The sequence below is a fragment of the Drosophila suzukii genome, chromosome 3 (genome assembly GCF_043229965.1).
Source record: "Drosophila suzukii chromosome 3, CBGP_Dsuzu_IsoJpt1.0, whole genome shotgun sequence".
Taxonomy (NCBI): Eukaryota; Metazoa; Arthropoda; class Insecta; order Diptera; family Drosophilidae; genus Drosophila; species Drosophila suzukii.
The window spans coordinates 79,766,651-79,783,514 of NC_092082.1; the positions used below are offsets into that span (position 1 = coordinate 79,766,651).

General features: G+C 45.2%; 8 protein-coding genes across 10 annotated transcripts; 4 read left to right on the forward strand and 4 right to left on the reverse strand.

The window, feature by feature from the left end:
- Positions 1–1,831: 1,831 nt before the first annotated feature.
- On the reverse strand, positions 1,832–4,084 carry Mdh2 (malate dehydrogenase 2). The gene is made up of 4 exons (XM_017086163.4): positions 3,885–4,084; positions 3,505–3,712; positions 2,616–2,812; positions 1,832–2,553 (listed from the first exon to the last, which is right to left on the reverse strand). The coding sequence occupies exons 1-4, from the start codon at positions 3,948–3,950 to the stop codon at positions 2,014–2,016; spliced, it is 1,011 nt and encodes a 336-aa protein (XP_016941652.4). The 5' UTR covers positions 3,951–4,084; the 3' UTR covers positions 1,832–2,013.
- Positions 4,085–4,343: 259 nt separating this feature from the next.
- Positions 4,344–5,603, forward strand: LOC108018638 (COMM domain-containing protein 2). 3 transcript variants are annotated; one of them, XM_065865408.2, is made up of 3 exons: positions 4,344–4,534; positions 4,599–4,654; positions 4,797–5,603. In XM_065865408.2, the coding sequence occupies exon 3, from the start codon at positions 4,818–4,820 to the stop codon at positions 5,517–5,519; it is 702 nt and encodes a 233-aa protein (XP_065721480.2). In that variant the 5' UTR covers positions 4,344–4,534; positions 4,599–4,654; positions 4,797–4,817; the 3' UTR covers positions 5,520–5,603. The 3 variants fall into 3 exon arrangements, with proteins under 3 accessions (XP_065721480.2, XP_070851968.1, XP_065721479.2); XM_070995867.1 differs by having other exon boundaries at positions 4,345–4,534; positions 4,589–4,654; XM_065865407.2 differs by having other exon boundaries at positions 4,345–4,654.
- On the reverse strand, positions 5,539–6,777 carry Non3 (Ribosome production factor 2-like protein Non3). The gene is made up of 3 exons (XM_017086205.4): positions 6,654–6,777; positions 6,379–6,594; positions 5,539–6,314 (listed from the first exon to the last, which is right to left on the reverse strand). Exons 1-3 carry the CDS (start codon positions 6,671–6,673, stop codon positions 5,588–5,590), a joined length of 963 nt encoding a protein of 320 aa, XP_016941694.3. The 5' UTR covers positions 6,674–6,777; the 3' UTR covers positions 5,539–5,587.
- Positions 6,778–6,984: 207 nt separating this feature from the next.
- On the forward strand, positions 6,985–8,989 carry mTerf5 (mitochondrial transcription termination factor 5). Its single transcript, XM_070996804.1, has 4 exons — positions 6,985–7,252; positions 7,306–8,284; positions 8,343–8,567; positions 8,626–8,989. Exons 1-4 carry the CDS (start codon positions 7,069–7,071, stop codon positions 8,912–8,914), a joined length of 1,677 nt encoding a protein of 558 aa, XP_070852905.1. The 5' UTR covers positions 6,985–7,068; the 3' UTR covers positions 8,915–8,989.
- LOC108018636 (SRR1-like protein) lies at positions 8,978–9,997 on the reverse strand. The gene is made up of 2 exons (XM_017086204.4): positions 9,808–9,997; positions 8,978–9,752 (listed from the first exon to the last, which is right to left on the reverse strand). The coding sequence occupies exons 1-2, from the start codon at positions 9,948–9,950 to the stop codon at positions 9,065–9,067; spliced, it is 831 nt and encodes a 276-aa protein (XP_016941693.4). The 5' UTR covers positions 9,951–9,997; the 3' UTR covers positions 8,978–9,064.
- A 360-nt stretch (positions 9,998–10,357) lies between these two features.
- LOC108018634 (coiled-coil domain-containing protein 174) lies at positions 10,358–12,356 on the forward strand. Its single transcript, XM_017086201.4, has one exon. The coding sequence runs from the start codon at positions 10,392–10,394 to the stop codon at positions 12,111–12,113; it is 1,722 nt and encodes a 573-aa protein (XP_016941690.4). The 5' UTR covers positions 10,358–10,391; the 3' UTR covers positions 12,114–12,356.
- LOC108018635 (uncharacterized) lies at positions 12,131–14,806 on the reverse strand. The gene is made up of 5 exons (XM_065865929.2): positions 14,471–14,806; positions 14,229–14,392; positions 14,034–14,167; positions 13,050–13,695; positions 12,131–12,995 (listed from the first exon to the last, which is right to left on the reverse strand). Exons 1-5 carry the CDS (start codon positions 14,618–14,620, stop codon positions 12,767–12,769), a joined length of 1,323 nt encoding a protein of 440 aa, XP_065722001.2. The 5' UTR covers positions 14,621–14,806; the 3' UTR covers positions 12,131–12,766.
- A 754-nt stretch (positions 14,807–15,560) lies between these two features.
- LOC139352975 (uncharacterized) lies at positions 15,561–16,809 on the forward strand. Its single transcript, XM_070995904.1, has 2 exons — positions 15,561–15,727; positions 15,803–16,809. Exons 1-2 carry the CDS (start codon positions 15,644–15,646, stop codon positions 16,673–16,675), a joined length of 957 nt encoding a protein of 318 aa, XP_070852005.1. The 5' UTR covers positions 15,561–15,643; the 3' UTR covers positions 16,676–16,809.
- The last annotated feature ends 55 nt before the right edge of the window (positions 16,810–16,864 follow it).

Here is a 16,864-nt window from a genome sequence, read left to right on the forward strand (position 1 = left end):
GCCCTTTGAAAATTTTGAATGAACAACTTGATTGCATTGTGCGATAATAATTAATTAATTAATTAATAACTGCGGTTGCACTTGACACTGTCTTTCTGGTGGGCGTCGCTTATCGTTTTTGGCGCTGTGCTGCCTGTGCGCCGACTTAATTGTTTGTAATTAAATAAAATTGTACAAGGTCGATTACAAAAACAGAGTGTCGGGTCTGGTAAATCCATGGTAACCAATTTGTTTTAATATAAAACGCCGGCCGGCAATTTAATTTTGTATCGCATATAGTACGTGCGCCGGCGTTGGAAAATTGATTCCTGCTCATTATTTCATTAAAAGCGTTCTGCCAATTGGCGGAACCCCAAGAATTCGAATCGACTGGCCTATCAAATTGTCTCCCGCGCTCCGTGATTTTCGCTTGCAGTTCGATTTGATTTTATGAATGGAATTGTATCAATTGATTGTTTTGGTCTTGTTATCGTTGCCTTTCGATCGTCGATAATTAAGACGGGGGTGTGTTCGCCCATCCCCTCTCAACTGCTAAATAGGTTAGAATTATTGAAACTGTGGCTCTGCATCGTCTTCGGTTTAATGAACAAATCAAATTGTCTAATAGTAATCCAATTTAGTTGATTTGAGATGGTGGCAAGCACTTTAATTGGTGAAACAAGTGCAAATCAATGTTGAGTTATGAAAAAAGACAATTGGATCAAGACAATCTTTAAAAGATTATGCCATTGATTTAACTTCCCATTGGCTGATGGTCCTTGAATCTTAAACAACTCTTTAGTTAAACATATCCAAAATATAAAGTTGATTAATTTTGATAAAGCTTAAAAATCCAACTTAAAACTTAAAATTTATTAATCGCATATTTAATTTCAAAAGCATAGTTTTGAGTGTTACCGACCTGTTTTTAAATATTAAGAAATATTCTTTTTCATGTTCATAGTTTTGCATCTATTATCAAAAAATAAAATCCACTTAAATATTAATTATCGTTATCCAACATACTTATACAATATATATCTTTCAATCAGATTGATACACCTTTTTTAGGGTCACCAAATGTGTCAGTAAAACCATAAACCCTTTCCAATGATTTTAGCACCAAACTGTGATACTATTATTGACTGATATGTTTTTTTTCTATAGATATCATAATAAAACAAAGTAATATTTGATTAAATAGTGACAAACCATTAAAGAGTGCGACCTACTATCAAAACAAAAAGTATTTTATATAAACTGTAGCTGAAGTCAAAAAATTCCATTGGTTTTACATATTTCTTTGTGTAGACAAAAATAAGAATGGCATAATACTACAAAAAAATATTCAATATATATGTTATATAGTTGAAAAAGAAATTCCGAATCGCGTACGCACTGGATTCTGAGCCAAAGTCACGGTAGGGATTCCGGAGGGGTTGTTCATGGGCGTCGGGAGGGGGCCGTCATGACATGCGGGCAAGTTTAAATTGATCTTAACGAAGCTTAATTGATTGTGCCTGTGTGGGCCTGTGCGTGTGAGCATTGTGGTTGTTTGCAACAGTGTAGCGTACACTTGTCGAAATTTCCGTATTGCAAATACCATCTATCAAAAACAAGTCAACAAAAGAACTCCTCTCTTTTGAGCAGTGTAAAATGGACTCCAATTTTACCTCTCTTGATATTACAGAATCGGAAAAAATACATAAGATCTCCCCGCACCATTATAACTCAGATATTTTCAGGGTACTATAAAAGTCTACAAAAATCTGTTCCATAACTGTTTTTTCCTAACCAATATCCCTTTTTCCAATTCTAATAATTTAACACAAAGAATCACTGCCGCATCATATCCAAGTTTACAATTTGTTTATTTCAGACATCAACTGGTTTCATTATTAACCACACACTGAGCGTAGATCTGTTTAATCTTTGGACTTAAGACGAAAGATTTGCTAAGGGAAGTATGCCAATTCACAATGGGCGCTAATGAAGTACACGGTTTTGGGGATGGATTTGGTGTAATAGAGTCGCTTAGGCGTTGGCAAAGTCAATGCCCTTCTGGATGTTCTTCTTCAGCTCGGGAATGGCAGCCTCCAGCAGCTTCTTCTCGTAGTCGTTGAGCTTGGGCAGGCCGAGGTTCTCCTCTACGCCGCTCTTGCCCAGCACCAGGGGAGTGGAGAAGAAGGTGGCCTCCGTGATTTTGGACTGCACGTAGGAGCACTCGACCACGTTCTTCTCGCCGTTAAGACCCTTCAGCAGGGAGCCGGCGAAACGGGCGCCAGCATAGGCCATCGACAGGGTGGCGGAACCGGCTCCGGCCTTGGCCTTGACCACCTCGGTACCGGCCTCCTGGATGCGCACGGTCAGCTTCTCGATGGTGGCCTGGTCGCCCTTGAAAAGGGGCTGGCTCTGGGAGAGCACGGGCAGGATGGTGACGCCGGAGTGGCCACCGATCACGGGGATCTGCACGCTCTGGGGATCCACGCCCAGGGCATGGCCGATAAAGGCGCGGGCACGCACCACATCCAAGGTGGAGACACCGAACAGACGCTTGGGATCGTAGACACCAGCCTGGCAACATAGACTTCATAAGTATTTAAACTCTAGGCAACCCATATCTTATGTTATCCCACCTTCTTGAGGATCTCGGCAGCGATGGGCACGCAGGTGTTCACCGGGTTGGTGATGATGGCCACCAGGGCCTTGGGGCAGTTCTTGGCAATGGAGTTGGAAATGTCCTTGATGATGCCGGCGTTCACGTTGAACAGGTCATCGCGGGTCATGCCGGGCTTGCGGGGCACACCAGCGGGAATAACCACCACATCGGATCCTGCAAAAGGTGGGTGTATATATGTGAATAATATATAGGAGACTCTTTGAGCTTTGATCTTTTATGGGTTCAATCTCCGTAGCTACTGCACTGATAAGTAGCCGGTTTTGATTACGTTGTTATAAAATTACTTTATGTGCTTTTAGGGTATATGTACCTATATTCTCTGCTGCTTATCTTATCAGAGCATAAAGTAAAAAGGCCCTATATTTATGTTAGAGGTAGTGTTCTATCTAAATTAAAAAATATTTATCGTTAAATCTCAATATTTTAATAGTTTTTCATATTACTTTTGGTTAGATACCAACAACACTCTTAATATTTGATATAATAAGATCAATATCATGCTACGATACTTGTTTTTAAAAATTGTATGTCCATAATTATATATATATTTTTTTTATTATTAAATATTACTGTTCGGCGTAAAGTTAACTTTCAAAAAATTTCACAAATTAACTATGCTATCTTGGCTATGGTTATAAGAAAAGAATTATGAAAGAGAAGAATTTTGAACATGGCAGTACGAACCAAACAAGCCATGTATACATTTCAAGTTTAGTGCATATCATACCATGAGCTACGGAAGTGGGTTTATCCACCCCATCAACCCCCCCTGCGGATGCCAGCAAATTTTCCACTCGTATCCCCTTATCACATAACCTCACTCGTGGCCCCTGCCCTCTACTCACCCTTCAGGGAATCGCCCAGCTGGTCGGCACCGATGAATCCGGTGGTCTTGCTCTTGGTGTCGATGTGCGACAGATCGGCGGCCACACCGGGCGTATGGACGATGTCGTAGAGGGACAGATCGGTGACCAGGGGATTTTGCTTGAGGAGCAGCGACAGCGGCTGGCCAATTCCTCCAGCGGCGCCGCAAACGGTCACCTTGTAGTTGTTCTATTTCGGTAATAGAAAACACAGAACGCATATATTACATGGAGTCATGGTGTTATGTCAGGTTCTTATAATTATTGGTGCGAGATGCACCATATCATCGGTCTGTTACGTAAACAGTTGCAGTAGAATGGGCTCGATTCTAGCCGGGATTTTCGGAGATACCGATGCTCACCTGCTGGCCAACCGAAAAGGTGCGCACTCCCTGCAGGGCCAATTGCTTCGTCACTTGCTTCAGCATATTTGCAATGTTATTTGGTACAAAATGTATTTGGTAAAACAATTAAACGAGAGCAGTTCTGCCAGCAAAATCCCACGGGCCAATGAAACAGATTTGCGAATATACAGTGTTGTTTTTGTTGTTTTCGGGGTGGCGGGGGCGAACAGGGTTGCTTTTACTAAAAAGCTTTTATATGAACGAAAAGCTTTTAATTGCTGAGTTTATCTACTTAAAATGTTGTGTTTATCAAAGGATCTTGAATTGTTTATCATGTTATTACTATTATGTATGCTTTTTGGGAAATGATCTATTCCTTCTAAGCTTTTTTAACTTTGTATATAACAGAACTATTTGAAAATTTAAATTTGAACTTGCACTTATCGATAACAATCAAAAATAATCGGAGGGAACTGCCAACTTGGTTGCAGACACCCTATTAAATTGAGCCGCAGACATTTATTTTTGTTTTTCCCTATAAATGTTTATTTTAACCGGCTAAACCTAGTGTTTCTGAGTAATATAATCAAAAGCCTAAAAATTAGTAAACATTTTAAGGGTCTGGTCATATTGCAAGTGAAATTCTAAGTAGATAAGAAGACGAAGAGGTGAAAACTTTACCCCCACTGATTGTTTATGTTTATTAATTAACAAACATTAAGGCATTTACAGTGCAGTTACAGATATGAACAGGAGTTTCATTTAGCCAATAATTAAATATATTAAAGGTAAGCTTCCACAGTTAGTTTCACTGCCTAATAATTACTTTTTTTTTTTTTTTAAATATTAAGTTACTTCCTTCCGTGAAGAGGGAAGAATTATTTGGCCGCCCCGTTGGATAATAATAATTACTTGTTTATTTTCGTTTAGTTAGATCACAGAATCACAAAGATGTCATCTCTCCGGCTAAGCCAACAACAACGCGACCACTTGACCCTGCTCCAAAGACACTCCAGCGATGTGGTGGAGCTGTGCAAATCCGCCTTCGATTACCTGATAAACGGACCCAACCCCGACCGCTATGAAGCGCTGGCCAAGAAGTACTCGGATTCGGAAAGTCCGGAGGCTGTACAGCAGGCGGTGGAGGCGCTTATATCCCTGCTCATCAGCGCTACCACAAGAGTAGGAAGTAGCACGGTTAACATGCAGGCAACCCTGCGCCAGACCTTCCCCGATCTCGGCGAGGATGTTCTGGAAGTCCTTGAACAGTTTGTCACCAGCAAGCGAAACTTTGTGGAGGGCTCAATCAAATCGGCCAACATACGTGCCTATCGGCTGGTCAACCTTGACTGGCGACTGGAGGTTCGCACTGCTTCAAGGAGTCTTCTAAAGAAGTGTCAGGTAGTGGTGACCATGAAGTTATACCTGCACACCGAACCGAAGAACGAAAACCGTGAACTGCTGGCGGTGGACATGTCCGGACGCAGTGAACAGGAGCTGAAGGCCATGCAGGAGGACGAGCGATTGCATCGCAAGGATATGCTGGTGCAGACCGATGTCAGCAGCCTGGTGCACATGATCAAAACGCTGGAGGACGCCCTAGCCGAGTCCAAGACGCGACGCATCCGCAACATAGTCGAAGGCATACACTGATATACGATTCCAGTACTCATACACTTGTTAAAGCTAATTTAATCAGGACCAATTTATTACAACTAAATCTAACTAGAAAAGGGATTTCCTTTCGAGTTCGCCAGAGCTTCTGCGGCGGCTGCCTTGAGGGCAACCTTCTTGCGCTGCCGAGTGTCCTTCTTCTCCTCGGGCGTCTTGCGCAGCGCCTTGACGCGACGCGTCTGGATGGAGCCCGTCTGCTGCTTGCCCAGATGGACGCGTCCCTTGGTGTTGCCCAGGGCGTCCGTGCTGATGTTCTTCTTCTTGCCCACCTTCAGCTGCTTGGGCTGTTTGCGCGCCTGCTTGTAAAGATCCTCGCTGGCAATCTTGGTGCGACGAATAGCAAAGTCGACCGAGGGTCCAATCTCCTCCAGCTCGATGCGCGGCGTCCTCTGGCCGGACTTTTTCAATAGAATCCGGTAGGATCGCATCAGGATGTTCATGTCATCGGTCACTGTGAAGCTGAGGACGTGTTCAATGCCCTGCAGGCGAATAGACTCAACTTTCTCGCGCTGGAAAGTGTCAATGAACAGGTTGCGAAGGCGCCTCAGTTCCTCGGTCTGCGCCCATTTGGGTCCATTGAACACCAGGCAGGGCTTTACGCAGGCTCCGATCTTTTCGTTCTTGAACTCGGAAATGGCCTGATACCGCTTGATGCCCAGTTCAAACATATCCAGCACCTCGTTCTCGAAGATCCTACCCAGGATGATGTTGTCGGGTCGTTTCTTTGATGTGGAACCGAACGAGAACAGGGCTGCATTGTTCTTCATAGTCAAGCTGCGGATCAGTGTGAAGTTTATAATGAAGAATCATGAAATTAAGGTAGACTAGATCAACTTACAACTCCAGTGAGGAGGGATCGTCAAAGGGTGTTATGTCGTTCTTGCGGTTGAGGACCTTCACCAGCGGCTTCTTCAGCGTCTGCAGATCCTTCATGCACAGCTTCACGTTGCCACCGCACTTGCGTCCGTCCAAAAAGAGCATTATGCGGGCGGATTCAATCAGTTGCGGCTCCCTGGCCAGCAGCACCTTCTTTCCCTTGCGGGTTTTGGGTTTCCTGAAAGTACATATAGTTGTATTCGATTGTATTTCGGTTGTTTGTAGTATACAGCTTACCTGATGCGTAAAAGCGACATATTTAAATGCTTTCTTAATTAAAAACTAGGCGAAACAAAAACTAAAATGAAAGCACGCACGTGTAAGTACGCTAGGGGTGTGATAACGTAGGTGGCGGTATCGATTAATCGATAGATCAGATTTTAATCGATAGCTTATGGATTGTTGTAAATGAAACCAATTTTTGAAAAAGTAAAATAGTTGTAAAATTAAAGGGTCCCTAATTGTTTTTTTTTATCTCATTTTGTAATATTTTTTATATTTTATGGTTTGTATTTATTACTTTTTGAAATGTCATCACTAGCCGCCAACCATTCACCCAGAAGACAGTTGCCATTCACACGAATGTCAGTTACATGTTCGTTGGTACATTTCCTCGGCGGATGTAAATAAAACCCCGAGAAATGCTATAATAATGCTGCGCAACGGCCAGAATCAAGCCCAATTCCTGGCCCGGAGCCTGGGGCAGTTGGCGCGGGGAATGGCCAGTTCAAAAGGAACATCCAGTAAGCAGGAGAAGATAAAGCTGCCCAAGCGCCCGGTAGTTGAGATGCCGGCGGAGGAGCCCCTAAATGCGCATTATTTGGCCAAAAATCTGGGTAGGTCAGCTCTTTAAAGTTGATTAAAACGTTGACTACATTGTGTTTTATAGGTAGCAGCTACCGAGCTTGGGTGGCTGCCCTGGAGAAGCACCCCGAACTGAAGACGTTGAAGCGGAAGGACCTGCTCAACTCCTACGACACGCTGAAATCCTTGGAGTACAGCGTTGACGACATCATAGCCAAGCCCATGATCATCTACTATGGAGCCACCACGCTAGCCAATCGTCACAGTGTGCTGCAGGAGTGTGGCTTCCAGAACGTGACTGTCCAAACGCTGGCGAAATATGTCACGGTGGTCAACAAGCCGATAGAAGTCCTTAAGGCCCATAGCTTCATCCCCTACGACGTGAAGGTGGCGGAGCGTTTGGCGGGATTATTCGACGGAATCACCCTGCCAGTGGATTTGCGGGAGCTGGACAGCGAAAGCATCACGCTAAAGAGCCTGAGGCAAACTCTGCTGAACGCATACCTGCGCGAACGCCTTCAAATGGACGACAGTGATCTGCAGAAGCTGTGGCGCGTCTACTCTCGCATCCGTCACAAGAGCTTTCGCGCCATGCAGGATACTGTGGAGCTCCTGACCAACGAGCTCAAGTTTCCCGCCGAACGGCTAAGGAAGAACAGCTTTCTGCTCTATTCAGAGGCTGATAATGTGCGACGCATCCTGCGGGAGATCCCTACCATTGACTCGCAGGACATTCGCGAAATTGGCTTCCGTCGTCCCAAGATCCTCATGTCCACCTGCGATAGTTTAAAGCAAACCCTGCAATACGTCAATGCGTTTGGCATTAGTGAGGATGCCGTTCTGCGCTGCCTGGAGGTGCTAACCCTCGGACCGGAAACGGTGCTGGAGCGACTCAGGGATCTGCAGGAGATCGAGGAGTTTCAGGTGCTGGGCACCAATCCGCGAGTACTGAGACTGGTGCACTATCAAAACAAGGCGCGACTGCGTCTGGATTACCTTAATCAGCTGAGGGTTCGTTGCGCTTCCCTGCACATCCTCTCTTGCGGCTCAGAGGCTTTTGCCAAGTTAGTAACTAAATTCTGTTAATATCCAACCTTCAACTAACCCTATTGTTCATTCCAGATTTGCCAGAGATGGTTCGGATCGTACCAAAGGTCGCGACATTGTGGTTTACCTGGGTAACGTTTTTTCCAAGGATAAACTAACTCTGCGCAATCTGCTCTCCCGCCATCCCAACTGGTGCCATATACCTCTGCTGCATGTGAAGCAGTGTCTGGAGTACCTCCGCAGCAAAAAGTTTAAGCTACACGAGATTTTTGCCAACATACACTTGCTTCTGTATCCCATGTGAGTACAATTAAATTATTACATCGAATTTCTCTTAATACTTTACCATATTTTACAGCAAACGGATTGAGGAAAAGTGGCTTCTTTTGCAACAACCAGATGCCCAAGAAGATCTTCAGTTGCCAGTGGCGGATTTCAACTCACTGAGCAACAACGAGATCCTGACTCTCATCCTCTACCTGATCGAATCTGAGTTTCATTTTACTGGCGACGGCATCTGGACGGAGCAACACACACATCACGTGGAGAACTTCAACAATCTACTGCCCGACTTTCCCGAAAGCCTCAACAAGGTCTACAAATATGGAGTTAAGCCTGCCGATAAGGTGGTCTTGCAGCATTTATAGGCCTCTACCAATAGAATTGTAAATAGTTTGTTATTAGAATTTGCAACCACAATGAAATTCCCATTTAAAATTTGATTAGATTTGTTTTGAAACTTTGATGAAAACTTCCATTGCAGTGCCCTTATAAAAACTAAATAGCAAGAACTTAAATTATTCCGAGTCCAACTTAAGGGCGGCAAAGGTCGTCTCCGCTTCCGTAATCAGCTCATCCTCGTTCACCTTCAAGGGAGCGCATCGTGTCCAAAATACTTCGTCATCGTTGGCTGGCAGGGATTCCAGTGGAAAAGTGTGCAACGATAAGTCATTGAATACGTTGTGGTGCTCGTAGTCGTCCTCCAGCGTGGTCTCTTTACAATGTTCGACAATTCTTGTTATGTGGTCATCCTGACTTCGCGGCGTCATTGTAAGCATTTCGAAGCTGTTCGAGATGAGGAAAACATTGGGCAGGTTCTCCCTCCTCCAGTTGGACCACAAGATGTTGTGCATCAGGGCGTAGGGGCAGTGTGGCAGATAATAGAGCGTGGGCACCGTTGCCTCGTGTTTGCCCGCACAGTCTTCGCTCATCAAACATCCATCGAACATGCGGATCAGTTCCTTCTCGCTGTCCCTGAATACGGGGTCAAAGTAGAGGGCCTCCTTGATTTTGTGGTGCCGCTGCAGCTCTATCACAAAGGCAGCCTGATGGAGGGCATGGTAGGTGCGTGAGAACGGTCCCAGACCCAGGCAGACAATCCGTTCCAGCGGCTTTCTAAGCACAACCAACTGCTGCTGCAGTGCTTCTATGGCCACCAGGAAGTAGTCGCTCTGGCGCATATCCGCGCACAAGGTCTCCAGGCGTCTGAAAGTGGTGCAAGGTTTAGGACCAGTTCCTTTGGTCTTCTTTATATGCTCACGGCTGAAATTTCTCCACATTCACATCCGGGCAGTCGATTAAGTAATCGCTCTCGGATTTGTGGCGATCCCGCCGCCTCAGGCACTTCCGGGCCATCCATTTTTTGCGCGTTACCACCTGGAAATCCTCTCCAGAGTTCGACATTCCAAAAGGTAAATAAACACGTTGCTTCTTCTTGGCAGTTCGCTTAGTGTGGCCGTTCCTTAGGACGTTCAGTTACACACAAAACAAAATAGTATCAGTATCTAAATGTTTATTTGTTTTTATTATTTTATTTTTTACTAAATAACTTAGTTATAGAACCTCATCTGTAATACTGAATTTCTTATAGACTTGATTAAAGTTGAGAATCTCAACAACTAGTAATATTTTTTTAATTAAATTGATAATGTTAGTCAATAGTTTAAGTTTATACATATTCTTTTGATCATGAATAAATACATTTTATAATCTCAATTTAATTCTAAATAATAACATTTATAAAGTTCAAAAACGGGACCCACTTTGCTGTATTTCTTACAGTGTATAAGCTACAGTTCTTCTTCTTCTTCCACAGCTGTTTTTTATTTTAGTTTAAAATTTGCTATGAACGATCCAAACAAAGCCATCAGTGTGAATTTATCCTCGCTGCTCAGCCTGAAGGCGGAACTCCTAAGGAAGCAGCATGAGGTCAGGGTGGCCAAGGCCACGCAGGCATCCACCACCGATTTCCGGCCCAGCAAAAGCAGCACCGAAAAGGTGGAATCCCAAGATCGGGGTTACAAGAAGGTCGGGAGCAGCAACGATGGCGCCAAGGTGTACGAGGCGGAGGACCATGCCCAGCTGGACAAGTCGCGGCGCGTCCTGGAGGCCAAGAGCAAGTTCTATGACCGGATGAGCCGCTCTGGCGGCACCCTCAACTCCGATGACAACTTCCTTGTGATGTTCAACCGCAAGAAGCAGGAGGCGGACCAGGAGCCGTCTGCACTGAGGGGCGATCCACGCCAGCGGCTAAGCAGCAGCAGTTCCAGCGGTGACGAACAAGTCCAGGACGATGACGAGGTGGAGTACATTGATTGCCTTGGCCGCACCAGAAAGTGTCTTAGGAAGGACCTAAAGGAGGCCCAGAAGCGCGATCGCCAACTGGCCGAAAGCATGCCGGAGCGCATAGATCAGACCAAGGCCAACTGGATGATAGATACGAAAGGAAGTCGCGACCAGGACAGAGCCCACAATAGCGACAATGACGACGACGCTGAGTCCTGCTTTGGCCCACGGCCTTCGGAAAGCGTTTTCAGCGATGCCCTGTCGACCATGACCAAGCACGATGAGCAGCGCTTGAACTGGGAGCGCAAGGAGATTGAAAATGTTGAGAAACCCGATGTCCATTACCAGGATGTCTTCTTCGACGAGGCGCGCACCCACGGCGCTGGCTACTATGCCTTTTCCACGGACGAGGAGGAGCGCAAAAAGCAGCAGCTGGACCTGGAAATGGCTCGCAAGGAAACGACTGCGGAGCAAACGCGACGGGACGAGATGAGAGCGAAGCGAGACAGTCTGGTGGCCGATCGCGTGCTTGCAGCCAAAAACAGGATACGAGCGCGCAACGGCTTGCCACCAATCAGCAAGGAGGAGTACGAGCGGGAGGAGCAGCAGAAGAAGGATGAATCAGCGACCGAAGCCGCAGAACGAGAGCGGGAGGAGCTGGAGAAGAAGGCGGCCATTGAGAAAGCGAAGGCCAAGGAGGAGGCTGAACTGGAGGAACTACGAAAGGATCATGTACGTGATTGGGACAAAGATAAGCCTGGTGTGCGCAAGCGAGGTGACTCAGATGGCGACGAATCAACCGAGGAGGAGTGGAATTATAGATCCGAACGGCTGCCCATGTCCCAGGAGGAGTGGAACGAGAAGCAGCGGGCCCAGCGACAGACAGAGTTTGCACCCATGCCGGAGCAGGTTCCCCTCAAGCGCAGCAACTTCAGCAGCATGCCACCGCCTCCGTCTCCATCGTGGCACAGCAGCCAGGAGCCGGAGTTCAACAACTTCCATAGCACCAAACAGGAGAAGAAGTTTCAGCGGCGGAACTATAGCACCTACAAGGAAGACAATTATGATGGAGAACCCAGCACATCAGTTCGTGGTCTGGGTGCTGCAATACCTCCGCCCCCTGGATTGGATGTCTCGACTGCTCCGCCTGCTGCGAAACGGCCCAAATCCCAGGCCGATCTCGAGCGATCCATCGAAGCTGGCCTGAAGTTCCTGCGAGAGAACTGCGACAAGGGCGTCATGGGCAACAAAGCTACGTGGACTGCCAAGGCGGATTACTAATTTAAGGCAAGGAATCATACTCTTCATTTATAGTTTATTACTTTGTGTAAAGAATACTTTAGAAAAACACAATACGCCTAGACATGCTTTTTCTATTGTCTGGATTCTTTGAGCTAAGTTCAACAAATGTATTGTTCATTTTAGCTACGGCTAGATCAAGTACTGCACTGTCACAATTCCTGTCGTATTTCAAGGCCCTGTGCCCAGTTCCATTTCCATAATATTAAAGCAATGGAAATTTTACCAATGCCTGTTTTGCATAGTTCGATTCTTATTTGAAAACGGGGATCAGGAAGAAAGATAGAACCAAGAAAATCTAATACACTATTTTGGCATCGATTGGTTTGCACACAATTAAAACATAGGGTTAAAATAAATAAGTCATACTGGGAAGTGTTAACTCCGACTACACAAAGTTCAATCCGGGTCGCAGGGCCACGAAATTGGCTGCCATGGAATCATAACATAAATTATAGCGGTGGTTAGTACCCTAAACGTACAAAGTCTTGCTAAGCCTCTGGTAATATTCACTAACTTGCATATAACTAAGGGTTAAGTGAGAATCAACTGGAGCACGCTATCTGAGCTGGTATATTATTTGTAATTGGTGTTTTGGGCAGACAGCAAGCATTCCATTTCCGCTGCAGTGGGGCCTAGAGCATGTCCCGATCCACCATATCGATGACTATCTCGGACATTTTCTTGCGGCACAGATCGTTGGGTGGAAAGTTGAGCGTGGGCGCGCCCACATCCTCCTCGAGTTCGTCGCTTCGTTTTAAGTACATATCCGGAGCATCTTCCGAGGAGCACGTGCTGATGGGAAGGATATCCATGGCCAGGCCAAGAGCAAAGCGTCCGTAAGTCTTCAGCTCCTCGGCAAAACTAAAGAGGAAATATATCAATTAACTTATCTCTGTATCGTAATCATATCCTTACAGATCCTGCAGCTTCTCCAATGTGTCGCAGTGGTCGGGCAAATTTGTGCACAGGATTTGCAGCCATCGGAACAGCTCCTGTGTGTAGGTCTTGAGCAGATTCTGCAGCTGGGCATCCCGCATTTCCTTGGTGGTGCAGCAGTACAGCAGATTGGCAATGTCCAGGGCAATGGAGCTGTAGCGTATCAGCTGGAAGTCGAGCAGGGCCACCTCCAGCACCCGCTGCGGATCCTCTGGGTCGTAGTGGTACAGAAAGTTGTTGACCCAACAGTCTCCATGGCAAATGGCCGATAAAGGCGACTCGGCGCTGGCCAACTGAACCATCCGGCCAAAGAAGGAGGAGCTCTCGGCAAATTTACTGATGGCCAGGACATATTTGGAGTCCGCCGGCAGCACCTCGGACACCATCTGAATGGCGTTCTTGGTGAGGCGCTCGTAGTAGTTGCGATACCAACTCGTATTGTCCGTGCAGAAGATACCCTCGCTGATCACGCTGCACAGCTTGCTGAAGTCCAACGGATTTTCGAACTTGTAAGCCAGACTGAGGGCGTGCAGCTGGGCCACCTGCAGCAGGACGGACTGCGTCTCCTCCAGACTGAGGCCTTTGTGGCGGTCGGACATCTGGAAGCCCCGTTCGCGAAGATCCTCTGGAGAAAATTTTGAGATATTCTTTAATACATTTTAAGTAAAATTCAGGAAAGTCATTTATATTAAGCGTAATATATATAAACCTGTCTGAAGAAAATATTCTTATGCGCAGAAAATATTCAAATTTAATTTATTCAGTGATCGAACAATCGGGCTTAAGAGTTTGGAACTCTTAAATTTAAGCCAGCACAGACCAACCTTTATGACCACGTTTACTCAATAAGAACTTAGTATATTTAAAATAAAATTTATGTAATGTGTTAATGATTAAAAAATGTATTACACTTTTAAAGTAAATCGGAATCCTTTCTAGGGACAAACCAAGAGTGATAGTTACCCATTATAAGCAGATCATGCCTGGCCGAATAGCACTTGGGGATGGCATTGAACACAGGAGTGTCCTGTTCCGTTTTGCTGGCCTGGAACTTAAGCAGCTCCGGCATGATGGTGGTGTAGAACTCCACCTCGTTGCTATAGAAGAGGTATGTCAAGGAATTATTAAGGATCATATAATGGAACATGGAGCACTCACCGGAAGAGCTTGTCGCTCTTGTAGGCCTCCCGGGCGACCAGGCTTTCCGGCATCACCTTGCAGATGACGTTCTGTTCCCACTTAAGATCCCGCCGTTTCCCAGTGAGCTTTATGCGATACAAGGCGGCCGTATAGTTGTCACCCCGGTCGGAGCCCTGGGTCAGCTGGAATAGGAGAATGGGGCGAATTATGTCACAGCCGAAAGTTAACCTCAGGTTAAGCGCCCCCACTAAAGTGCTTACCTCAAAGGCATCAATCTGCACTTCCGGTTCCACGTGTTTGAAAATATCCTGGAACGCCTCGAGCGACAGGATTTGTTTGCCCTCCACGGCGTTTGCCGCTCCCATTCCGGTTGTTGTTGTGGTTGTTGCTGCCGTTTCCGTAATACCCATTTTCCAAGGAGTCCTGGCTCTTACAGGAAACCCTTTGTTCTTAATCTTTCGGAAACAGTGGGATTTAACTAATGGCCGATAGCGTTGTAATTTTTCGTTTTCCGTTTTTTCAGTTTACCTTTTAAGTTTAGTAATCGATTTTGCGCGAACATGTGTTCCTTTTCGTCCTGCTACATGCTTCTTCTTCCTTATTTGCCGTATCCTTTTCGTGCTTTTCGTGATGTTTGTCCTCACGATAATAATTTCAAACTTGCCACACCTAACATAGCATTCATTTTTTGTATTTAGTTTATATTTTATTTTTTATTTGGTGTTAAGTAGTAAGCTTTCTATGCATAGCTTTAATTAATTCCTAATAATAATAATGTCCTTATTTTTTTTGGTTGCTTGGTTTCGTTATCCGTTACGTAGTGGCAGCCCTGGGAAACGTTCCTCAACATTTTCTTACGTTTACAACGTGACGACTATGGCCATTACGTATAAGATGTGATTTTAATAAAATGCAATACATATTAAACAATTATAAAATTATAATTTTTATAAAATTCATTATTGAATGGAATATATAGCACATGGACCTATAATTAATTTTAATAATGACCGCCATTTTAATTCAGTGTTGCCACACTTGGTTGCATTCAAATGCGGCAATGCCATTTCCTTTGAATGACAGAGTCGTTTTTTAAACTTCTTGTTGTGACATAAAACTTGTAAGAAATTAAAACACTGCGTGTTTAAATTCATTTTTTAAAGAAAAAGATTTTGAAGACGTGGACTTCGCCAGTTGGTTACCATTCGTCAGCAGTGTTTAAAGGTCAAGGACTTGAGTACAAAATTAGGTTAACGAAAATAAGCTAACATGTGGCATGTAATATTTTGAATTTAAGAATTTATTGGCTGTGTTATCGATAGAAAGGTTTAGTGTGGCCATACGGGCAGAATTTATGAAGATTTTCTTTTTGACGCGAGCAGCGCCACTCGCACGCTTTTGTTCAAATCTTGTCCAGTTTTTGGAATGCAAGGATGACTTCACATAATTGTGTTTTACATTGCTATCACAAGCTGCTGGAGGAAAGGGTAGCACGGCAGGATGAAGGACAATCCCAGGTGAGTGCTTAGTTTATTGTCTTCGCGGAGAATGTATTCCAACACAATAAGATATTATTTGCAACACTTCGGCAGAACGTGGTACCCCGGCAGTCTTCTTCGCCACAACAGCAGGTGCCTTCTGAGCGAAACCGTCAAGGTGATCACCCATATGCTCGTGCCTCCATTGCCCCGCCGACTGGCCAACAAGTTGATCCGCCGATTGCCCAACCCCAGCAGGGGCCATCGCATTCTCCACCAGCAATGCGAGTGGGCCCTTTGAATCCCCAGCAAGTGACTCACGTTCCACCACATCAGGGAGAGTCATCCCAACAACAGGCCAAACCGAGAGTTGTAGGCCAACAGCAGGCCAGATCGAACGTCCAAGTTTCTCCAATGATTCAGGAGGAAGTTTCTCATTCACGTGCCAAAAAGAGCGATATAGTTTCGCCACCAGGACCAAGTCAGCAAAAGAAATCCCAACCACACGCGCGGTGGGATCTAAATGATATATATGAAAAACAGAAGCGTTTGGCAATCAAGTCTGAACCGATGCGTTATGAAGTTGGCAACCGCATGGGAGAGGTGGCCCAGAATCGGAATGGGCAACGCCAGGAGAAGGGACCACCAAAAAAACTGACTAGGAATGAGAATCCTGTGGTTTTCGAGAAATCAAGAAAAGATACTCTGATTGGGTTGTGGAAGCATATTGCTCGGAATATTAAGAGAGGAGTGTATAATTTGAAGCCGGTGAAGAAGGGTCAGTGCCCCACCTGCCGCCGCAGTATAAGTTGCGGCCTGGCCCCCCACCAGGCTACTTGTCGTCCGGAAATGTACACACTTGGATGCCCCTGTGGATATCTTTGCTCGACAATCGGAAGTCTTAACGGTCATCAAGCGACCTGCGACTTATATTTGGAGAAATTCGCCTTCGCAGGTGGCCGTGCTTTTTTTTCCATACATAAGTGAAAAATATAGGACGGGCCCGCTCTTTGATAATATTCCGGACTGATTATCCCCGAATATATTAACAACTTATTAAAATCATACTTTACTTTATATTTGGGAATAAATTTAATGAAAATGAAAGAAAATTAAAGAAATTTAAGACGTCTTTGTAAACATTGTAGGAAAGTTCCCATTTCAGTTCAGTACAAA